Consider the following 23,151-nt stretch of genomic DNA (forward strand, 5'->3'; position numbering starts at 1 on the left):
TGGACGAAGCGGAGTCCAGCCCGGGGTCGTCACATGTGGTTGCCGCTCATTCGTTGGATCCGCCGGGCGCCGTTCTCGACCCCGCCGCCTCAGCTCACTCTAGCCCGGCCTCAGCTCACTCTAGCCCGGGCTCAGCACACGCTAAGCCGGGGCTTCCCCTCATGCTAGGCCGCGGTGTTTTTCGTTGTGAAAGCGAAACTACTTTGTTTGGTCTTCCAAAACATTATTGGAGAAACAATAATGTACAGTATGTGGAAAATGTGTTTTTTTTACTTTAAACTGCATAAACACATTTCATTACACCAAATACACAAAATAATGTTCTTTTTAGCAGCATCATATGACCCCTTTAAATGAATATTAGTTGAAAGGATTGTAATGAGCTGGTGTTGCCAGCAGAGGGCAGTTACATTCTGGCTCTTACTCAAGTAGTCTTTCAAGACACAAGAAGCTTTACTGGCACAATACATGCACACTACCATTCAAAAGTTTGGGGTCAGTAAGATTACTTTTATTCAACAAGGACACATTCAATTGATAAAACGTGACATTAAACTGACATTAAAAACTGAGCACTAAATCAGCATATTAGAACAATTGATGAAGGATCATGTGGCACTAAAGACTGGAGTAATGATGCTGAAAATTCAGCTTTGCATCACAGTAATAAATAAATTACATTTTAAAGTGCAATAATAATTCACATTATTACAATTTTAACTGTCATGCTGAGCATAAGAGAACTTTTTAAAAATATATTAAAAATATTACTAATCCCAAACCTTTGAACAGTAGTGCATTTAAGACACTTTCAGTTTTGGTCAAAATACTGTCAATTATGAGCGGTTTAATTTCTATGCATTTTATGAGGTTTGCCAAAAATTGAGACACGTTTAAATACAGTTTAAAACTGTGATTTGTGTGATTTAATTTGCACTAAAGGCATTAAACAAATAGTAAACTTAATTCATAAAATCATTATACAAGGGCAAAAACTATGCAGTTGAACTGGCCAAAATAAACATTTTAAGGCCAATATAGACAAAGTACGTAAAACGAGATACTTTTTTAATGCTAGAATAATTTTATATTTATATTAGTTTATGCAATATATCTAATAGTTTTAACAACAGAAAAAGAGATTTGTGCCTTAGAGAAATGTCATAGGACACATACCATATTAGTGAAATGTAAAGGTAACATTGAAAAATTATGCTATTAAGTATTTCATCCGTGTGCAAAGTTACTTTCAGCTTTGTGTTTGTGTCCTACCACTTGCCCTTTTCATAAGGCAAGGCTTGTTTGTGCTCGCTGTGGTTTCATCCTGCAGGTCTGGGAGTTTGTAGGTATTAGATTTCCATTGAAATTCTCTGTTGTGGTTTGCAAAAATGGCAGAAGAAAGCGTTCCTGTATTGTGTGTAGTCACAGCACGAGTTTAAGAAGTACACTTCAGTTTCTACCTCGATTTCTGCACAGTAAGAGAAAATCCTGTCTTCTTTTGGTAGCCCTATGAATGTCCACATGTTTGCTGAGTCTGTATATGCTCAGGGCTTTTCTTAGTCTAGGCTTGGCCGCGGCGGTCAGGTATTCTGCCAATTTGTATTCTCTATGTCGGCTCTCACTAAAGCCGATGGGAGATCTGCAGTGCGGAGAACAAACACAGCAGTCTGGCACCTTTAACCTCTGTGTGCTTGTGTAATGAGTGCTGTCAGGCAGCCATGAGTTTGACCTCACACCTTAGCGAGAGGTCAGAGGTGAGGGTTAAGGTCAAGGCAGAAGACTTTATAGTCAGACTGTGAAAATTAAAATAAAATGAGGCCTGCAGAAATCACTTTTAAATGAGGCCTGCAGAAACCACTGGCTAGTTAAATGCACAAATACGTTCAACGCGATACAGAAACGTACCTGATGAGCACACACTGGTTGTTGGAGCGCTTCCACAGCGATCTGTAGCACTCATTAGCAATGGCATAGATGTGAGGAGGAATTTCGCCCAGGTGATGTCGACTGTATCGTTCTATGGCTGTGGCATCATACAGATCTGACAGTCTCTGATAAGGGTTTACTGCTGCTAAAATAGAGCCGATGTATGTCTGCAAACAGAGGAATGGAAAGAGAGACAAAAGAGGAAAATAGAAACTCATTAAGTGAATAACCAGATTTTATAAACACCCTCTGCATGTCTGAGCATGTGCACACGTGTGTTTTGGCGTCTGCTGACCAACTTGTTTTTAAACCACTGATGCAAATAGATTGGATTGGTTGTTGAGACGTTTTGATTTGAATGCCAAATAAGTGCAAATTGGCACGTTCAACCCAAACGCTGGGTCAAAACAACCCAATAGCTGGGTTTGTCCCTTTTTAACCCAGCGCTGGATTATATTTAACACAGCATTTTTTAGTGTATTTGCTCACCCTCATTTCATTTCAAAATGTTCTTCTCTAGAACACAAAATAATTTTTTTTTTTTTTGTGTCCATACAATAAAAATCAACAGGATCCAGTATCGTGTTGGACCCTATACTGATGTTCATTAAATGGAAACATTCAAATGATCTTCTTCTGTGTTTTGCAGAAGAAAGTAACAATAAAGACTGATTCAAGTTTTCATCACTAGCCGTTTCGTGCTAATGTCTCTTTTGAATGCAATGTCTGTCAAAATCAGATTTTTCCCACAGAATCCATAAAGGATGATAGTTTAAATTAACTTTGCATGTCTCGTTCATGAGGTTTGTTTAGTCAAATCAGAGATGAATTTACACAGTAGGTTTTATAGTTATATTAATGTCGGACTGTAATTCAGCAAGAAACAGAGGTACAGTACAGTAAGAAGTTTTAAAGCAGACATTAAGCTGTCAGTATGTGGTCCTCAGAAGGGGAAAGCCTTCTTATTGAGTCACAGGTGTTATCAGTTTTCTCTGAATGGGCTGGCGGGATTCCCTTCTCTATTCTAGTACAGGAAAAATGAAGTCATTCTTGTAAAAAAAAAAAAAGCCTTCCCATTTTAAAACTGAGGTGCACTGTTGTCTCAATATCTAGGTGACTGAATAGAGTCCTGGTCAACATTTTTTCTTGTTCTAGAAACCATTTAACTTAGATATGCGTAACAATAGGGAATAAAATATGATGATGATTTTCGTTTCATGCTGACTTTTATCCTTTTTTTTTTACATTTTGAAAATATCTTTTGGTCGATAATCAGATCAAGTAAACAGCATTGTGGGATACACTCATCATATACAATACATTCTGTGCATATTATACATACTGAATACTACTTTCTGTCATAAATAGTATGTTTTATGCCATCTTGAACATCCATTAAGTTCACCGCTTCTGGTCTGATCTGCGTGATCCGATCCCAAATGCACAAAACAAACAGTGCTAACATACACTCACAGTGTGCCCTAATATTCCTGAAAAATCTGGATTGTAACCTTTCCCAAAATCTCAGTGATTAATCTCTTCTGAATCTTTTAAACTTTTAGCATAAATGTGACCCTGGATGGATTTATACATCGAATAAATAAGCTTTCCACTGATGCATGGTTTGTTAGGATACGACAATATTTGGCCGAGATACAACTATTTGAAAATCTGGAATCTGAGAGTGCAAAAAAAAATCAAAATACTAAGAAAATCGCCTTTAAATTTGCCCAAATGAAGTTCTTAGCAATGCATATTACTAATCAAAAATGAAGGTTTGATATATTTACGGAAGGAAATTTACAAAATATCTTCATGGAACATGATCTTTACTTAATATCCTAATGATTTTTGGCATAAAAGAAAAATCGATAATTTTGACCCATACAATGTTGTTTTGGCTATTGCTAAAAATATACCCAAGCGACTTAAGACTGGTTTTGTGGTCCAGGGTCACAAATGTGTGCTATCAATAAATAGTGCTCATAAATAGCTATAAAGATATTATTCTTACATGAAACAGAGTAGAGACTTGGGACCCGGAAACAGTATTCGTTATGGTGCGCCTTATCAAGCAGATAGCTATGGACTTCCTGAACAAGGCTTAGACAATGCTTAATTTAGGAAAGCACACTACTCATGCTATCTCAGCCATATAAAGATACAGCAGAAATAGTAAGAATAAGTTAGTATTGGATTCAGCCAATCAAAGTGTGACACACTGCCCCAGTAAAACCCCCCCAGATGCCCCTGCGAGGGTTTAATCTCCATAAGTGCTACCTCAGAAATGCAATGAAGGTCTACAGCAGCCATGTCCTTCCCATAACCTCCCCTGGGTGTGTCTGCAAATGTGTGTAACAGCACTCTGAGGGGTTTAATTGGGGGTGAACGTCATCTGTATCTTTCTGATGTTGTTGGGTTCAGCCCAGTGGTGCTACTAATATCTCCATAGTTAAGAATTCATAAGGCAGACTACAGTCACAGTAAGTTAAAATATGCACTTTTTAGAAAGCGTATTTTATATGCTGTTCCACATGCGCAGACAGAAGCAGACATGAGATTGCTGTCTAGAGAGACAGCTGAGAGTGACAGCTATGCATAGTGATGCATAATAAACTCAGACACATTACACACACACACACACACACACCCTCTCAATGTTAAACTGAGTATGTAGAGTGAGAGTTGAAACATGATCCGGCCCAACTGAAGCAGAACTATTTCCTGCTACACACTCACACTACAGCGAAAGAGAGAGGCTGCAAACGAAATAGAGAGCAATACTATGAAAAAAGGTAAACCTCACATGCAAAAGACATTTTCTGGATCACCAGCCCCCTTGTGTGTATATGTGTGTGTTTGATGTGGGAAGCTGGCCTAGTATTTTCTGTCCAAATGTAAGGCAAAAAAAGTCCACAGCTGTTTATAATCAGAGGAGGGAGAGAGAGAGAGAAACGTCTTTGTGTTTTAAATGCTGTGGAATCGGATCTCAGCTAGACACACACATTCCACACGACAACCCCCAAACACACACACACTCAACCAAATGCTTTTATTTTCATCATAACTTGTGTGTTTTCAATGGCATTGAGGATTACGGTTTATTTGTACTGAGTTTAATCACCTCAGCCTTGGTATTAAGTAAATAAACTCCTCTGTGATTTTAGGCAGTAATTTTTAATATATACATTTAAGATGAAGACGAAACAGGCAGACATTACACAGACCACCAAAAACTAACCACACACAAATAATACCCTAATTCGTTCTGATTGCTCCCATATGTCACCAATTAGCCAATCAGTTTAGCAGATCTGTGGCGGCTGCTCTAATTAGCCAATGAATTCATTAGATTCACAAATGTGGATTTACAATTGTGGTTTTATGTGATTTTCAATAAGAGCGTTTTAAAGATGAAGTGTGTCATTTGTGGCACCAAAAGGAAGTTTCTAAAGATTTAAACATGTACAATAAAACTATGTTTATCAAAAATACCACACAATGAAGAAAATGTGTTCAAATGTGATTTTGGTTTTTATCTGGTTTTGGCATCAAAACATAAACCAATAAAACCACACACAAGCTGTCAAAACGTGAAACTTGGGTTTTGATTATGATGTTCACCTGATAAAGTTTTCTTTAAAAAACAACAACATAATATAAATACAAACATGACTGTGTATTATAATACGAATAATAAAATATACGTCTGATTTTTAAGCTAGCCCTAAGCCTAAAACACACCTTTTTGGCATTAGAGATTCACATTAAGGCATCATTTAGTAATTTTAGCCCTTTTCTCAACCCATGTGTGGGAAAAGGTTTCAGTCATGTCGAAACAGGAGGTGTGTATTTTCTCATGATAAGTGAGTAACTCTGACGTTATTGTGATAGCCATCACATACCTGCAGACCACACCCACTCTCATAGGTGACTGGTAATTGCACACTCAAACCGATCCAATCACATGGCATGTGATTACGTGACAGACAGACAGACAGAGAGAAAGTGTGTGTGTGTGTGTGTGAGTGTGTGTATGTGTGAGAGAGAGAGAGAGGCGAGTTGCCTCCTGGAATGACTGCTCTATCACTTTATAATACTTAATGACTGAGCAAAAGAGGCTATTACTTTATCTGTACATGGAGATGCAAGGGTTTTTATTATTATTATCATTATTATTAGTAGTAAGTTGTGTGAAAAAAAAAAGAAAAATACCAGTTAATGACTGTACCTTATTTTCAACATGTTTGACAAATAAAATATCTTTACAAATCAATGACAAGACATATTAAAGGGATAGTTCACCCAAAAATGAAAATTACCCTATGATTTACTCAACTATCCCTTTAACATACAGTGTGTCATAACTTTATACTGTAAAATCAGTGTATTAAAAATGTTTGAAACATCAAGGAACAGTTCACTACAAAATGAAAATTCTCACATTATTTACTCATCCTAATGTCGTTTTAAACCCAAATGTTTTTTTTCTTCTTCTGTGGAACATAAAAGATATATTGTGGAAAATCCTGGCATTGCCACTATTTTGAAAATAATGAAAGTAAATGAGGGCTTGGGCTGTCAAGCGCTACAATGACAAATAAGAACCATAAAAGTATTATAAAAATAGTCTCGTGTGCTATAAAGTTGCATGAAGACATACGATACCGCTGTGTGGGGAACAGATTGAAAGTAATTTTTCACTGAAAGTCCTGAAATCCGCTCTAGCTCTTCTTGGCACATTCATGAGAGAACCAGTCATGTTCGATTTGTGAACAATGCATTCTTTTGAATCAGATGTTTTCAATGAATTGTTGATCTAGTTCTGCATTATTTTACAGTACTTTTATGGAGCATTTGTGTCCTTTTTGAAGCATGACTGCCCCAGACCATATTCAATTCATTATATTGAAAAGTGACCAGGATATTCAATATTCAGGATGTTTATTAATTTTTGATCCACAGAAGAAAGAAAGTCAAACAGGTTTGAAATGATGAGAGGGCGAGAAAATTATGACTATTTTTTGGGTGAACTATCCCTTTAAATTCAACTACAGAACAGTGAAAACAGATGTTAACCAGACAGGTGTTAAATCCCCCTAAATGCACACACAAACAATCACTATGTATTAACTGGACTTGATGCAGATGCTTGGAAATACAGACTTCAGATTGGTGATGTTATTCTGAGAGTCAGCAGTAGCATGTTAACTCTGTTCCTTAGAGTCAGTCTGGAAATCTGGAACTGGACTAACTGCTTTTGGCATAGATCACATACCGACAGTGCACACACATACACACACATACACACACATACACACACACCTAACACAGTTGAACCAGCCCCAAAGGAGAACACAGTACACTGTTGTGAGGAAAGGCTCAAGAGGCAGTATAAAGAGAGAGTGAAAGGGAGAGAGACATGCAATTAAGCAAATATATTTTACTTTGACACATTAAAGAACAGAAAGCCATCCAGCCACCTGCACAACAACCCTGTATCCTTGACAACTGCGTCTTTCACCACAGCTGAAACATTCACACACTCATACACACACACTCATTTGTAAAAATGCACGCTTAATGAATAACAAACAATGCTATATTGAGTGTGTGTGGGTGATTTTGCTGTGTGTTTGCTCACATATACGCTCTTCTGTGTGTAGCGGAGCTGCAGGTTGTGTAGAATGGCCCCGTCGTGTAGGTCCTGTAGGGTTGCCATGTCCTCGACCCCATTGATACTGCTGTTGTGCATTGGGTAAACCCTCTGCCTGCTCACAGCATTCTGTTTGTAAGTGTACACCTGAACAAAACACACATTGGCAACACATATTAACAGTGTGTTTATCTTTTGTTCTCAGTATTTGTTTTGTTTTCATTTGTGTAATGATCACAAGAGAATAAAAAAAGAGAACAATATATAAAGGTTATTATTATGTGTTACCACTCTAAAATCTGATTGGATGACCCACATTTAAAGACATCTTAAAATAGCCGATGTATGCATTGCATACATTCATAAAGGCACATAAACTGAATTCTCTATTAAAGGGGTCCTATTATGCTTTTTCACTTTTTCAACTTTAGTTAGTCTGTAATGTTGCTGTTTGAGAATAAAAAAGATCTGCAAAGTTACAAAGCTCAAAGTCCACTTCAAAAGGAGATATTTTATTTAACAGAAATCACTTTTCAAAAACTACAACGAACGACTCGTTTGGACTACAATGCATATTTTCCGGGATTTGTGAGTTCACAAATATCGATGAATGTGACGAGATCTGGTTGAGCTGCACTAGAGAATGCAATGATGTTATCACTATGTCGGAGACACGCTAGCTTTCCCAAAACAGACGAACTTAGAGTGGTTACAATCATCCGGGTTTAAACATTGGCAGAATTTTTTGTACAAATACCTCTGAAACTATAAATTTATGTTATCCCAGGCAACCAATTTAATACATAGCTTTACTAGTTTCAAGACTCTCATATCATACCTTCTCTCTTCAAATTCCCTGCTGAAAAAATAGCTTAAACCAGCTTAAAATGGTTTGTTGGTCTCAGCTGGTCACCTAGCCTGTTTAGGCTAGTCTGTTTGCTGGTTTTAGACTCCCTTCAACAGGTCAGACCTGGAAGACCAGCTTGCCGACAAGCTAAACCAGCTGAGCATCAGTTTGTTCAGACTGGGAGATTATTGAAATAGCCCGAAATCCGTAAAAATTTTTCCCAAATTCCGTTTTTTGCATTTTAATTTTTCTAGATTCCATTTTTTTTCCATTTAAATTTTTATAGAATCTGTTTTAAATAATCGAAAGAAAATAATCAAAAAGCATGTCTAATTAATTGAAATAATTTTTAAGGCCCTATGAAATACATTTTATTTTTTCTCTTTTTTTCAGAAATACTATGTTGTGTATTTATATTTTTCTGGTAAATAAATCCTGGTAAATAATTTTCCTGCTAAATATTCCTTAAAATAATGTCTTAATAATAATTTTATTAGTAGTAGTACTATCATTACAAGTAATATATTTCTGTCATGGTTTCTTAAATTTAAACCAAACTTTTATTTTGACAGGTTGCTGTGAAGACCTCTAGTTTCTGTTTGCATATGGTATGACAATAGTTTTTCTCAAAAGAAATGGTTAAAATGCTCATGAAGTGACTCTCAGAGCAGTTCTAGAGATTATGTTCATGTACTCATATATTGAGGCAGCAGAGTCTAAAAACACTGCGAGCGTCATGCGTGCTTCAGTATGTGTGTAGTAAACAAAACCGTGCATCTGCACCATTCATTCACACAGAGACACGCAGGATTCACATTTAAATTGTATTTTTGCAGCTTAATATTGACAGACACTCATCCATATCGCATTTTGATGTAAATGTTCTTACCTACTTTTGATTTATTCATCCAAAATTTGTCAAATTCCGCGACATTCTGTGTTATACAGTAAATCCATTTTTATGACTGGATTCCACGATTCCGTCCGCGATAGGGCTCAGACTGGTTTAAGCATTTTTAGCTGTATATTTAATATTCAATGTGCATTTATTTTATTTCTTTACACAATACATCTAAAACCTACGCTTAAAAAACACTAAAATGCACAGGCTAAACAGAAGGCGTTTATTGCTTTAATAAACTATACAGATCCTGATCCCATCTTGGAGGTAACAGACGGTCCACTAATTGTACTGTAGGCCAAAAAGAGAAGCCAGAGACACAAGCAAGTTGTGTGTGTTTGAATATACATGCGAGAAGATGAGAAACAGACTCAAGAAACACACATTAAAACACAAATACATAGTGCTCAGTTGAGAAACAGGCTTAACTGAGTTTCTGGTCATCTCTGTGTACATGGTGCCTGGCTCCATGACGACAGCCAGGTACACAGAGAAGTGTGTTTGTGTAAAATGAGAGCACGACACCTGTTCAGCAGTGCGTTTTGATCAGAGGTGCACAGAGCAGGTGTTAAGCCACTGTTCCTGTGTAATGCATACACCGCCACCCCCACTTACCTGTCCATAGTCAGTGTTAAAGACCACCACTCCACCAGAGCACGAGTCCACGGTACTGGGGACATAATGATCCTCTACCAAGAGCCACACACGACAACTCTGTCAAACACAAACGCTGGTTAGCAACATACTGAACTGAACAATAGCAGAAACACAAACAACTGTTTGCAAAACTACACATTAGATGTCATTTTGAAATGAAATTATGCGTTTGAGAACATCCTGTGGTACAGAAAAATCACTAACAATTAGCAGCAACAATAAAATACAAACAACTGTTGTGTTAAAACTATGTGGTATTTGTAATTCTAGCTCTTGACATCTTGGTATTTGTAATTCTAGATTGTAGTCTCACATGTGTCTCCTAGAGTTTCAGAATACATCTTATCTCAATAAAGTCTCACACTGTGCTCTTGTTTGCTTAGGTACCAAAGTTGCAATCAAATTTAAGAGATTTCAATATAAACTCTTATTTCTCATCAGTTTTTCCAAGACCAAATGATCTGAGCTATGCTATCTACATGAATTTTGCAGCTTTAAACTTTTTACTTTGTCTCACATTTTAAAACACCTGTCTATTTCTCCTAAGGAAGACAAAGTTGAAACTTAAATGAAGGTAAGAACTTCTTTAAGTCTCCTAAAAATGAAAGATCAACCCAGCAATATCTTTTTCTGGAAGGCTCTCCTCATTAGGTCAAAAAAAGGTATAATTACCAATAACTGTACCTCATTAGCGCAAATTCCTCCTTCTCTCTCATATGCCACACACACACACACACACACACACACACACACACACTATATTAAGTGTACATGCTGATGGAAGAAACACATGGTGATCTGAACAGGCATGACTGGTTGTGAGGCCCCATTGAAGCAGACACAGTTGAACTTTAACCCCATTTCCCACTTACATGCACACACACATATACTATCAGCACTGCATCAAACACTGCAGCATTGTGTTCAGTCCATTGCCACACTGCATTATGGATATTGTAGTTGTATATACTAGTTCAAATGTAATAAATGTAGAATTTGCCACTCATTTTTCCACTTGGAAAACATCAGACCGAGACTATAAATCAAATACAACATGAACACAACAAAGTGATTATGTTTGACCACAGTACAAACAGCAACTTTTAACATGCATGTTTTAAATTCAGACTGTGGAATTTGAAAAATCACTGAAAGCCTTGTGAATCACACTTAAGAACAGTAATTAGGATTGTTACATCTTATTCAATTTCATTCATTGACAACCTGTCATTCTCTCTCTCAACCACTTACTAATGCAGTGGCATAAACTCAACAGTCCTTTATAGCTTAGAAGAACGGAAACACACACACACACACACACACACAAATACAGAACTGCTGAATGATCAGACTAAACTGCAACAAAACAGCTGTGCAGCAGGACACACACAGATGAACACTTTCTCCTAACCCAGCATAATATGCAGAAACAACTACAAGTAGCTAAACCATTCTTAGATTGATTTCACTGGAAAGGGTGTCAAAACAATACTGTTTGGTTGAGCAACAATGACTAATAGCATGAGTTTGGGAACTCTTTTTTTTTTTTATTATTATTTTTTATGGCCTTCAATTCACATATTATTTGACATACATCACTTGGCAAGATGTGGAATTATATCAATGCAACACTGGAAATAAAATCAGCATTTTTAACTGATAAAAATAATCAACAGATTTAGCAGTTAAATTAGAAGTTAGCTGCAGCCAAGTTTAAAGATTATTCTAATAAAAATCCACAATTTACTCTGACCTAAAAGGCCACAGTAACCACAGAAAAACTTTGCTTTGGTAAGACAAAGACAAAAGTCTGTAGAGGAAATGGACAATTTAAGTAATTTTATCTCTGATTACTGTCACATGCACATCTTCATGGTTTCTAACAGCCTAAGCACATGCAGACCTTCTGCTAACCTGCAACTGGTTTGCTAATGTTAGTAGCTTTAAAAAGCAAATAGACACAAACCGAGAAAGACAACAGAAAAATCGAGCAAGAAAAAATGGGAGATTATTTTATCAATGGGACCATTATATTACACATTGTGGTCATTTAAAAGGAATCCGACTTTTAAAGATGACTGATTGTTTCTGGTAAGCAGCATGACACTGCTTGCAGTTGCAATACAGATAATTTCGCATGAAGTGTTTTGCGTATTAACAGTCAGTGTTTACAGTCTAAAAAGAAATGAACTCTGTACTGGATTGACTCTAGATTCAAATGAATTTAAAACCTCAAAACTCAGAGTCAGCCCCATCAAGTTAGCACATCTCTAACCCACACAAACAGGAAGCTGTTTTCCTCCCTAAACCAAGTTTATCTCAGGAATTCTGGGCTTCTAATCCAATTCACCATCTCTGCAGTAAACTAGGATGCACTGTGATACGGTTTCCCAACATTTGACTGTGTTAATGTGTGTTGCATCTCTCTAAATAACATTAAGAAATTAATGTTAAGAAACTTTTGAATTGTTCATTGTTTTTTTAGTATGTGTGGATTTACTTGAAGGACAAAAATGCCCCTCTAGAAGTTTGCTAAATCTTACAAAACTTCACTTTGGGGACATCCGGGAATCCATCTGGTGGTTGAGGCATTGAACTTGAGAGTGTGTGTGTGTGTGTTTTTCCTTGACAGAAGCATATTTCGAGTTAAGCAGCTTTGACCGTGTCTTGTGTTTATCTGCAAACATTATAAGATTACAACCGCTCAACAAGTTTATGACCACAACACACATGCTCACACATTACATTTTAAAATACTCTAAACATATTTAATTCATAATTATCTCTCTCTAGTCAGAACTATTGCTTAGATATTCACACTGATTTCCAACTGTTCCTTTTGAAATGACACAAAAACCTTAAAGGGATAGTTCACCCAAAAAAGAAAATGTGATGTTTATCTGCTTACCCCCAGGGCAACCAAGATGTAGGTGACTTTGTTTCTTCAGTAGAACACAAATTATGATTTTTAAGTCCAGCCGTTGCAGTCTATCAGTCGTATAATGCATGGCAATGGTAACAAAATCTATGAGAGTAAAAAAAACATGCACAGACAAATCCAAATTAAACCCTGCGGCTCGTGACAACACACTGATGTCCTAAGACACGAAACGATCGGTTTGTGCGAGAAACCGAACAGTATTCATGTCATTTTTTACTTCTAATACAACACTATGTCCAACTTCCTTGAGCGTGCACACGGCATCCGATGCATGAGGTGTGTACGCACTCTGGCGTAGTTTACGCAAGCGCCGGAAGTGATCTCTATTTTTGGGTGAACTATCCCTTTAATGTGTTTACAAGCACTTTAAAAGTTTATTTTCAGCAATAACATTTCATGTAAATGCTTCAGTCCAACTGGAAAATGGTCAATCCAGTTTTTGCAAAGTTAGACCAACAGATCCAAAAATAAATTTAAAATCCTTAAAATATTTCAATACTCATTTTGTTATATGACTACACAAAAAATAGACTGTAGCTTGATAAGAGAGAAAAGCAGAGAAAGAGTGAGAGAAAAAAAGAAAGTCTATCTATGTATGTACATATTCAAAAGCTTGGGATCAGTAAACTTTTTTAATGTTTTTACGTAAGACTGCATTTATTTTAATCAAAAAAGTAAAAACAGCAATATTGTAAAATATTATTACAATGTTTTCTATTTTAATATATTTTAAAATGTTATTTATTTCTGTAATCGCAAAGCTGAATTTTGAGAAGCAATTACTCTTTTGTGCCACAAAATCCTTCAGAAATATGCTGACTTGCTTCTTGCTTTAAGTTGTGCTGCTTAATTTTTTTGTGCAAACAGATTTTTTTTTTTCAAGATTCTTTGATGAGTAGAAAGTCTTTATGGTCACTTTAAATTTAATGCATTCTCTTGCTGTAAAAAAGTATTACTTTATTCAAAAAAATAATAATAATTCTGAACCCAAACTTTTTGAATGGTACTGTACACGTCTGCCAGGTTCTCTGGCCAATATTCACTTCCTGTGCTAAAACAGATGGCTCAAGGGAATCACAGATTTAAACGATTTAAGCAAGAATCCAACTAAAACATCACATGCGCAAAACTGATGCACAAAGGCTCTCAAATCAAACATCACTGACTCTTTATAATTTTGTTTCATGTTCTGATGAAAGAAAAACCTCACTTTGAAGTTAAAACGTGCACTGTGTGCATACATGTCTGAGTGTGTCCTTGCATTGTGTATCTAAACTCTTAAAATAATATCAGAGTTTTGGAGGGCGGTCAGGCTGGGCGGAGTAAAGGATGAAACAGACCAAAGTTACTCTGTAATCTCACTGCTGCTTACCGAGCATGTTTAGAGCTTACCACACACACACACACACACACACACACACACACACACACTTCTCCATTGCTCTTTCTCTGTCCTCCTTTCTTTCTCTCATTTGGCTGCAGGAAGTGAGGGATCAGATATCGTTTGGGTCAACAGGAAGGCAGGCCAGTGATATAGGGCATTCCTGCATACTTCGAACCCAAAGACCCAAACGTCGGCTCTCTCACATGCTGGGCTTGGTGTTCAGACTCAGTTCGGTCTCCTAAACTTATAACCAAACTTATTTTACCACACAACCCCCCATATACACTACATTGCCGCCTGACCTACTTTTCCAAAGCACTCTCATTTTCTCTCTCTCTGTCCTACAGTGAAAAATGTGTGTTTATACTTCACGACGAGAGTGAACGAAGGAGAGCGAGCTGTATAAACTCACACAGAACAAAGACAAAGACCACCTTCGTGCATGTATGCGTGTGTATGTGGATGTACTTTGCACCTGGTCCTAGTGTAGAAGTCTCATAGATTGCAATTGTTATGAATCATAAAAGGAAGTCCTCTTGTTTTCTTCCTCTTTGTTTGGTAATTATAATGCTTTAGTCATTCAGGAACAAACAGACTAATTAAGCATTCAGGTTTTGCGTGTTAATTGACATGACTCAATGAATAGTTTGCATAAAAAGAAAATTCTGTCATCATGTACTCATCCTCATTCTAACGTGTATGACTATTTCTTCCATGGACCACAAAAAGGGGACATTTTGGAGAATGACCTGGTCAATGCTTTCCACGCAGTTACAATAAATAGGGAACTGAAGTTTTCAAGATTCAAAATGTCTGACAGTCTATCTGTCTTGTCGAGAAGATGTGCATTATATTTTAAACCTCGATTATCGATTTCAACTCACTGGCTTGATACAGTCAAAAAAGCTCACTGGAGAAGATTATCAGTAAAAAACAATTACATTTTTTCAGACTTTGGAAGACTTGGAATATCACACATGAGTTATATGGAGCAATTTAATTGGCACTTTTGCTTTCTTTTTTAATCTTGAAAGTTCGGTCCCCATTCATTCAGGACTTAATTTGAAAACCTTTTGTGTTTCAAGGAACAAAGACAGTAATAGAGCTTGGAAACAAGAGGGTGAGTAAATGATTGTCATTTTTTGGTGAACTATTTCTAACATAAACATGGAACACACAAACAGTTTAAGAACAAACGGACAAATACAAAATCCACTAACGGATTTCTCTTTATCAGCATAAGGGGTTTTACTGTTCGGAGTTTCTTGTAAAAGGCAGCTTTGAATCACTGCGCTGTGTAATCATTAAGCTACTCACAAAATTTAATGTATGTGTGTGTGTGTGTAAGAAGAAGGATTACCTGACACCAAGCAGATGAAGAAACCCAAGGGGGTACATGACCGAATGTGTGTGAGGTTTACTGTTCTACACTTTGAAGACAAAATTGTTAGTTCTCCTCAAGTTAGTTAAACGTGAAAAAACATCAGTGAACATCCTCAAGGATTAAAAAGCTTATACATTTAATTAAAAATACATATAACTCTCAAACTCTAACTATATATATATATATATATATATATATATAAAACTAAAACAGACGTCTGTGGTACTTCCTATGTAAATATGTGTATAGAGTCTCATAGCTGTTGTACTCCAGGTGCTAAATAAGCTCCACCCCTTTGTGTGTTTCATTATGGTGTTCAATTTGATTTCAGCAAACCAAAACCGCTGTGTGTCTGCTTAAATATTAACAACAATTTACCAGGAAAAAAGATGACAGAGTTATAATCTAATTCTTAGTGCATGAGACCTGACGATTGCACCCAACACATCTCTGATCCTCTATAGGACTTTTGTTTCAGGAAAAAAAGAATAACCTGGATTGTTTGTTTTCCCAGAATGACACTCCTCTGCAATAAAACACAACTGTCAAACAGTACCAGCAACTCTGATTGGCCAGTTCACAGGGAAAAAAAAAGAGCTTTACCTGTGAATAAGCTCCGCCTATAGTGACTGCAGGGAGGCAATAGCCTCAGCGACGCCGCTGCTGTGCAAACACATCCATATACAAACACACCTAAATTAAAACGGACATGCAGGCCCACGACCATAACTGCAAACAGAAATGTGTGCATGTGTGTTCATGCTAAGCCAAAACACAAACCGCTGGAGAAAATGTCAGATTTGTATGTGGACTCTCTCTCTGTGAGGTTAGACATGCAGAAGAGCAGTGTGTGAGACAGGAATCACACTGTCTCTCCCTCGTTGAGGTCAGTCATGTAGAAGAGTCATGTGTGAGACAGGCATTCACAAGCTCAGCTCTTCCCCACATTCCGCACGCATGTTTCGGCTGAATCTGTTTCCACACACACAGCTCTCTCTTTTTAAAGACTGCTCCTTTTGTCCAGAACCGATTCGCAGGCTAGATACGCAGCAGCAGGCAGATATTTGACACTATTGTGTAAAGTTGGTGCAGTTAGAGCCCACTGCTTTTTCTGCTTCCCTCTCTAACTATCTGAAACTCTAATTATAAATTCTGTTTCTGAGCCGGTGCAGGTGAGTATGTTTTATTAAGATGATTTATTTCATTACGGTCACGCCTTCACGGATGAAAAGCGCAATCCTGAGGACTAATGATCCACCTCAAACCAACATTAGAAATCTTCACTTGTGACTCATGTGGCGCTGGCTCAAGGGAGCAGCTCGTGCTACTGATCATCTCGCACTCATTTCACAATAAAGTCACAAGGGATGAATAATACAATTGTCTCATTTCCATCAACATCAGTCCTGACAAGCATTACACAAAATCACCTGTTGGCAACACTCTCATTGATTTGCTTTATTTTATTTTCATAAAATTAATTTCTATTTAAAAGTTTTAATGTATAATAGGTATTATTTTAAACATGATGATTTAAAATCTTCAAATTTAGTTTTAAAATTAATTTAAAACATATATTTAAACATTTAAAAACTCAATGTCTATTTATTTCTTCATGTAATTTACACCACTATCATAACATTTAAAAATATATATTATCAGTGCTGGGTAAGTTACTCTAAAAAAGCTACTATACCTAGCTACTAATTAGATCTTCAACATTGTGATTAGATTAGTGTACTAATTACTCTCTCTAAAAAGCACTGCATTACTTATTACTAATTACTTTTTAAATTCCATATCACCATCATCCAATTGAACAATACAAGAATATACATGAAACTGTTCTCTTTTTTCTTATAAAATAAATAACATAAAATTGCACAAATTGTTTGTAAACTGACTAAAGTATTTAAAGTGAAAAGTTTACATTAAAAACATAAATTTTAACGTAATTTAGATGTTACATTTTGATGTTAAATGCACTACTGTTTTATATAGAATTGTTCTATTCTATACAGCATCAGAAATAACTGTAATTAAATTACAGAAAATTTAAAAGTAGTCCCTTACTTTACTTTTCAAGGGAAAATAATATTAATTAATTTATATAAGTAATATGTAATGTATTACACCCAACACTGATTATTATTATATTTTATTATATAATTATTATTATGAATGAATGAATGATGCATTTATATAGCGCTTTATTGTGTATTGTAACTGGTGTGGTGACTTTCTGTATTAAACTGCCATCTAGTGTTTATTATATGACTAGCACATTCGCACACGTGTCAGAACCATATGCTGTGTCCCAATTCATAGGCTACGTCCTTCGAAGTGCGCATTTGAAGGCCAATTGCGTCATGACGGCGTATTTTTTATTTAATTTATTTTTATTTTATATTTTATGTTTCTTGGATTGTTTTGTTATATGATTTGTCTGGAGCTTATGATTCTATTGTGTTGAGCCTTCCATACCAGAATCTTTTTTGTATACTAATTAATGCCAGTTTGTTGTATTCAGATTTTGTACTTAATACAAATTTTTTAAAAAAGGCTGCATTTGAAGGCCGATTGCGTCACCGCGGCGCGACGAAGGCTGCCGCAATTCGAACGCAACTTCAAATGCGTCCTCCGTTTCTCTGGCAAATGAAGGATACATGAGATGGATCCTTCGCAGCCTACCCTATCCCAGAATTCATAGCGCGCCGGTGGCGACGGGACTTTTATTCAAACAAAATAGCGGTGATGGTTCTGTGGCTGCCAACGAATACACTTATAAATGTAAGTATTGTGTTTTAATTTGCTCAGATAGCTAGCAAAACAAATGTTAAAAGTCAGGGGTCTTAAAAAATGTGAACAGATTCATTTGTTAGGTGGTCTGAGGCAAAATAACTTGTATTTATTAAATTAGAGGGCTGAATTTGATAATTCCTGTACTTGGGACAAAAACTCTGCCATTGTGGCTCGGAGGTAAGGCATTACCCATCTGTAATATTTCCACTAGGACCCTTTGTGTTCACAACAATTAGCCCTCACCCATATATAAAGCCCACAACAACAAGACAAGTAGGCCTATAAGGCTACTTAATAAGTAGACAAGTCTTTAACTTGTATTATTATTTTATTTTATTTTTATTATTTATTTATTTTGTAGCAAGATATGTCCACAAATGTTTTAGGCAAACTTGATGATCCAGAAATATGATTTCTGAAGTATTTTGTATGCACGTCCTGCTGTCATATTTTCGCACCTTAAGATTGCAGCCCTGTCTTAATAATTTTCTTTCCTTTTTCTCTTCTTTTAGGACAGTCTTGGAGAAAATGGTGCTTCTGGGAAACTTAAAAATGAAATGAATTAAGTTGTTTATTACTTTTGTAATTTAAGTTATTTGTAAATGAAGCAAAGTAATTTATGTGTATTGTTTTAGTTGAAACTTGTAAATAAAAGATGAGAAGTAGTTCTGGAAATTGTTAATTTTTGTAAAGCAAGTTATAATTTGTAAATGACAGAAATTCTTCTATACATTTTTTTTTTTTTGCCTCTGAATAACATTTGAAAATAAAAATAAATTGTTCTATACTAAACGTACTTTTTACAACTAATTACAAAATAACTTCAATTCAACATCAGAAAAACAACATAAAAATTTAACAATACATAAAAAGATTGGAAAAAGAAAAAAATTCATTTTTATGTACGCTTTCATTCAGCTGAGCAATGAGACCCTGGTGGAGCTGCTGGACCTGGACGGGCTGCCATAGAAAGCCTGGTGTGGCATCTGCCAGCGGGACATCATCTGGGATTATCTCCAGAGTGTTTGTGTGCATATTTCCACTGTCCAGCAGTGAGGTTCAGGGTTATCCTGCAGTACAGGGGTCTGGTCTGATTTAAGGAAATGAGGAAAGCACTAATTGTGTAGAGCTATGAAAAAGTAAGAACAAAGTTTATTGCTAAGTTGCTACAACTGCGAACCATATCAAGGCTGCTTCCGAAGCACTCGGACAGGTCTAGCCTCTGGAGGACTCTTCTTGTTGCCTAGCAACTTTGTCAGCTGCAGTAGACCAGCGGCAGTAACATTTGTAAGTTAACTTTTTATATTCGGCTGCATAAAACTAAACAGGGTTGAGAACCTGTTTAAATATGTTCACCATGGTCCATTTATGTACATAATAATCAATAATAGAATAAACAACATAAAATCACATTTTGGTAAGATATAAGTCGACATTTAATCGCTTTATATTTTGTATTTTTTCACGTCATTACAATATTAAAGTAAGTCTTACATTTAAAGTGTAATTCGGTAATTAAAAGTCAAAAACTAATAATTCAGGCTCCAGTTATTTTCGTTTTCATTAACAAATAACATATATGGCAGCTCTCTTCTTGCACCGTTGCCACGCGACAGGAGCATTAATCGGGAACACCTGCTGGGGCAATCAGGAAATTCTGCGAAGGCTAGACTCGGAGCGTCCTTCGAAGGCCGTGTCGGCTGCATCTTTCGAAGGACCCGTCCTCCGAAGGATGCGGTCTTTGAATTGGGACACAGCTATAGACTGTATAAAAACGATCAGAACCAGGAAATGTAGGTTTAGAGAAATCGAAACTAAGCTCAAGCTGTTAGATGTCGCTCTATCTGTGAGTGCACGTAGTACAATTGCAGGAACTAGTATTTATTTGGCTCAGGATGAGTTCAGCTGTTCAATTTGTCTGGATCTACTGAAGGATCCAGTGACCCTTACCTGGACACAGTTACTGTATGAGCTGTATTACAGGCTGCTGGGATCAGGATGATCAGAAGAGAGTCTACAGCTTGCCCTCAGTGAAAACAGACAGAACCAGGAAATGTAGGTTTAGAGAAATCGAAACTAAGCTCAAGCTGTTAGATGTCGCTCTATCTGTGAGTGCACGTAGTACAATTGCAGGAACTAGTATTTATTTGGCTCAGGATGAGTTCAGCTGTTCAATTTGTCTGGATCTACTGAAGGATCCAGTGACCCTTACCTGGACACAGTTACTGTATGAGCTGTATTACAGGCTGCTGGGATCAGGATGATCAGAAGAGAGTCTACAGCTGCCCTCAGTGCAGACAGACCTTCACTCCAAGACCTGGTTTAGGTAAAAACACCATGCTGGATGAAGTGGTGGAGAAGACATAACGTCAAGCTGCTCGTCCTGCTCAGTTTTACGTTGAACCTGGAGATGTGGAGTGTGATGTCTGTACTGGGAACAAAAACAAAGACATCAAGTCCTGTCTGGTGTGTCTGGAGTTTTGCTGTCAGACTCTTTTTGAGCATCATGAAGAATTTCACTCTGGAAAGCGACACAAATTGACTGATGCCACCACACCACTACAGGAGATGATCTGCCCTCAACTTGAGAAACTGCTGGAGATTTTCTGTCGTACAGATCAGCACTGTATATGTTATCTTTGTATGGTGGATGAACACAAAAACCATGACACTGTATCAGCTGCAGCAGATACCTGACTGAGAAACCGGTATGAATTCAGAAGTTATGCTACATAATGTCTCCATAATCACATATCTCTATATAATCAAAGATCATTTTCAAAACAGTTCTTATAGGATGTTATGAGGCTTTCATACTTGAGGCAATTTAATTGCTTATATCATGCAGTAACATCAGATTTCTCTTATTTGATTTTCCTGCAGAGACATCTGGAGGAGACCCAGAGAACAAACCAGGAGCTTGAGGAGCTGAGAGAGGTTGTAGAGTCTCACAAGGTGAGTTTTGAGCAGAAGAACAACTGCTGGCTGCTGAAGAGCTGTTTAAGACTCAGTTAGGACTCTCCTCCAGTCAATCAGCGAGGAGCCAGTGCTGGAGCTCTGTCAGTCCCACTGAAGCCCACTGTGGAGAACAGGCTGTGTGAGGCAGCAGTAAAAAAAAAAATTTGAATGTGTATTTTGAGGCAGGAGTTTAGAGAGAAGCATGTGGTTAGTATCTAGTAAAAGTTCACAAAACACCTAACAATGTTCACAGTACCTTGTTTTATTGTTTTGTTTTTGTTTTAACACAATCGATTAATGTTAATATTTTAAAATTAGATTTCTTATTTAGATGCAGGTTGTGTTTTGTCTATCAGATTTCTTCCAGTTCACAGAGGATGCTAACACGATAAAAACCTCTGCCTGTCTAAGGGGAACAGAGTGATTAAATACACTTCTAAAAAACAGGTGTCCTGATCATTCAGACAGATTTGATACTGTGGAGCAGGCGTTGTGTGAAGAGTGTGAGTGGACGCTGTTACTGGGAGTTTGAGTGGAGGGGTAAGGTGGATATATCAGTGTCATATAAGAGCATCAGCAGGAAGGGAGAGGGTGATGATGATGATGACAATTATGACACATGTGAGTTTGGACGTAATGAACAGGCCTGGAGTTTGTACTGCTCGGACTCCAGCTGCTCATTCTGGCACAATAACGAAAGGACTAAACTCCCTGTAGTCTCCAGCTCCTCTAGAATAGGAGTGTATGTGGATCACAGTGCAGGAACTCTGTCCTTCTACAGCGTCTCTGACACAATGACCCTCATTCACAGAGTCCACACCACATTCACTCAGCCTCTCTATGCTGGGCTTTGGGCTAGCAAATTTTTCACAGGACTAAATTTTTTCTTTTCAAAAGCGACACTCTAACAATATAAATAGTACAGACTTTCTACAAATAATATAGTAAAAGATACTCTGAAGATATCATAACCATATTTTGAATTTTGACATTTATTCTTATGTTTACTCCAAATATTATCAATACAGTATTAATTTATTTATTTACTGATTTTATTGATCACATGCAATGATGCTTATTATGTATGAAATTGTCTTTTAAACTGAAATAAATGTATTTAAATGAACTGTGTTAAATAACATTAAATCCATTTGTGTCTGTCATAATCTTATTCTTTTGGTTTCAGCAATTTCTGGGTATCCCGAGTCTTACATAAACAAATGACCTCTAATTATCATTATTAAAACAGAGGGAGTGCACTTAATTTTTACTCAATGGAATTAAAACTTAAATAAAAGATGATTTGTAACATTACTTTTATCAAGTGAGAATGAGGATCTGCAAGGTCAGTCTTATTCTTTAAGCACTGGCCTACATTATACAAACCCTAAGCACTACAGAACCGTAAACACCCAACCACTTATTGGTATGTCTCACTGAGAGAAAACTAATACCAAGAACACTGAGCAATAGCTTTCCTGTAGTTGTAACAGTAGATCATGGTGCTAGTGACACAAAAGCCCTGGGTTTGAACTGATAAAATGTATACCATGAATGCAATGCAAGCCAGTTTGAGCCAAAGTGTCTGCCAAATGCATAAATGTAAATGTAATTCACATTTAAAGGGTCATTCATTCACAAAGAATGTAAAAGGCTTCAGATACTTGATAATCCTGTGGGAAAACAAGAGTATGA

The 23,151-nt window shown here is 36.8% G+C and overlaps 1 protein-coding gene across 1 annotated transcript in view; it reads right to left on the reverse strand.

The window, feature by feature from the left end:
* The window catches only part of LOC107660196 (unconventional myosin-X-like), a 41,555-nt gene extending 22,053 nt beyond the window's left edge, over positions 1-19,502 (reverse strand). The window contains 4 exon segments of the mRNA XM_016449448.1: positions 1,906-2,093; positions 7,571-7,729; positions 9,946-10,044; positions 19,431-19,502. Coding sequence (XP_016304934.1) covers positions 1,906-2,093; positions 7,571-7,729; positions 9,946-10,044; positions 19,431-19,502 — 518 coding nt within the window.
* Between the last annotated feature and the right edge of the window lie 3,649 nt (positions 19,503-23,151).

The sequence above is a fragment of the Sinocyclocheilus anshuiensis genome, unplaced genomic scaffold, assembly GCF_001515605.1.
Source record: "Sinocyclocheilus anshuiensis isolate Anshui unplaced genomic scaffold, SAMN03320099.WGS_v1.1 scaffold850, whole genome shotgun sequence".
NCBI classification, from domain to species: Eukaryota; Metazoa; Chordata; class Actinopteri; order Cypriniformes; family Cyprinidae; genus Sinocyclocheilus; species Sinocyclocheilus anshuiensis.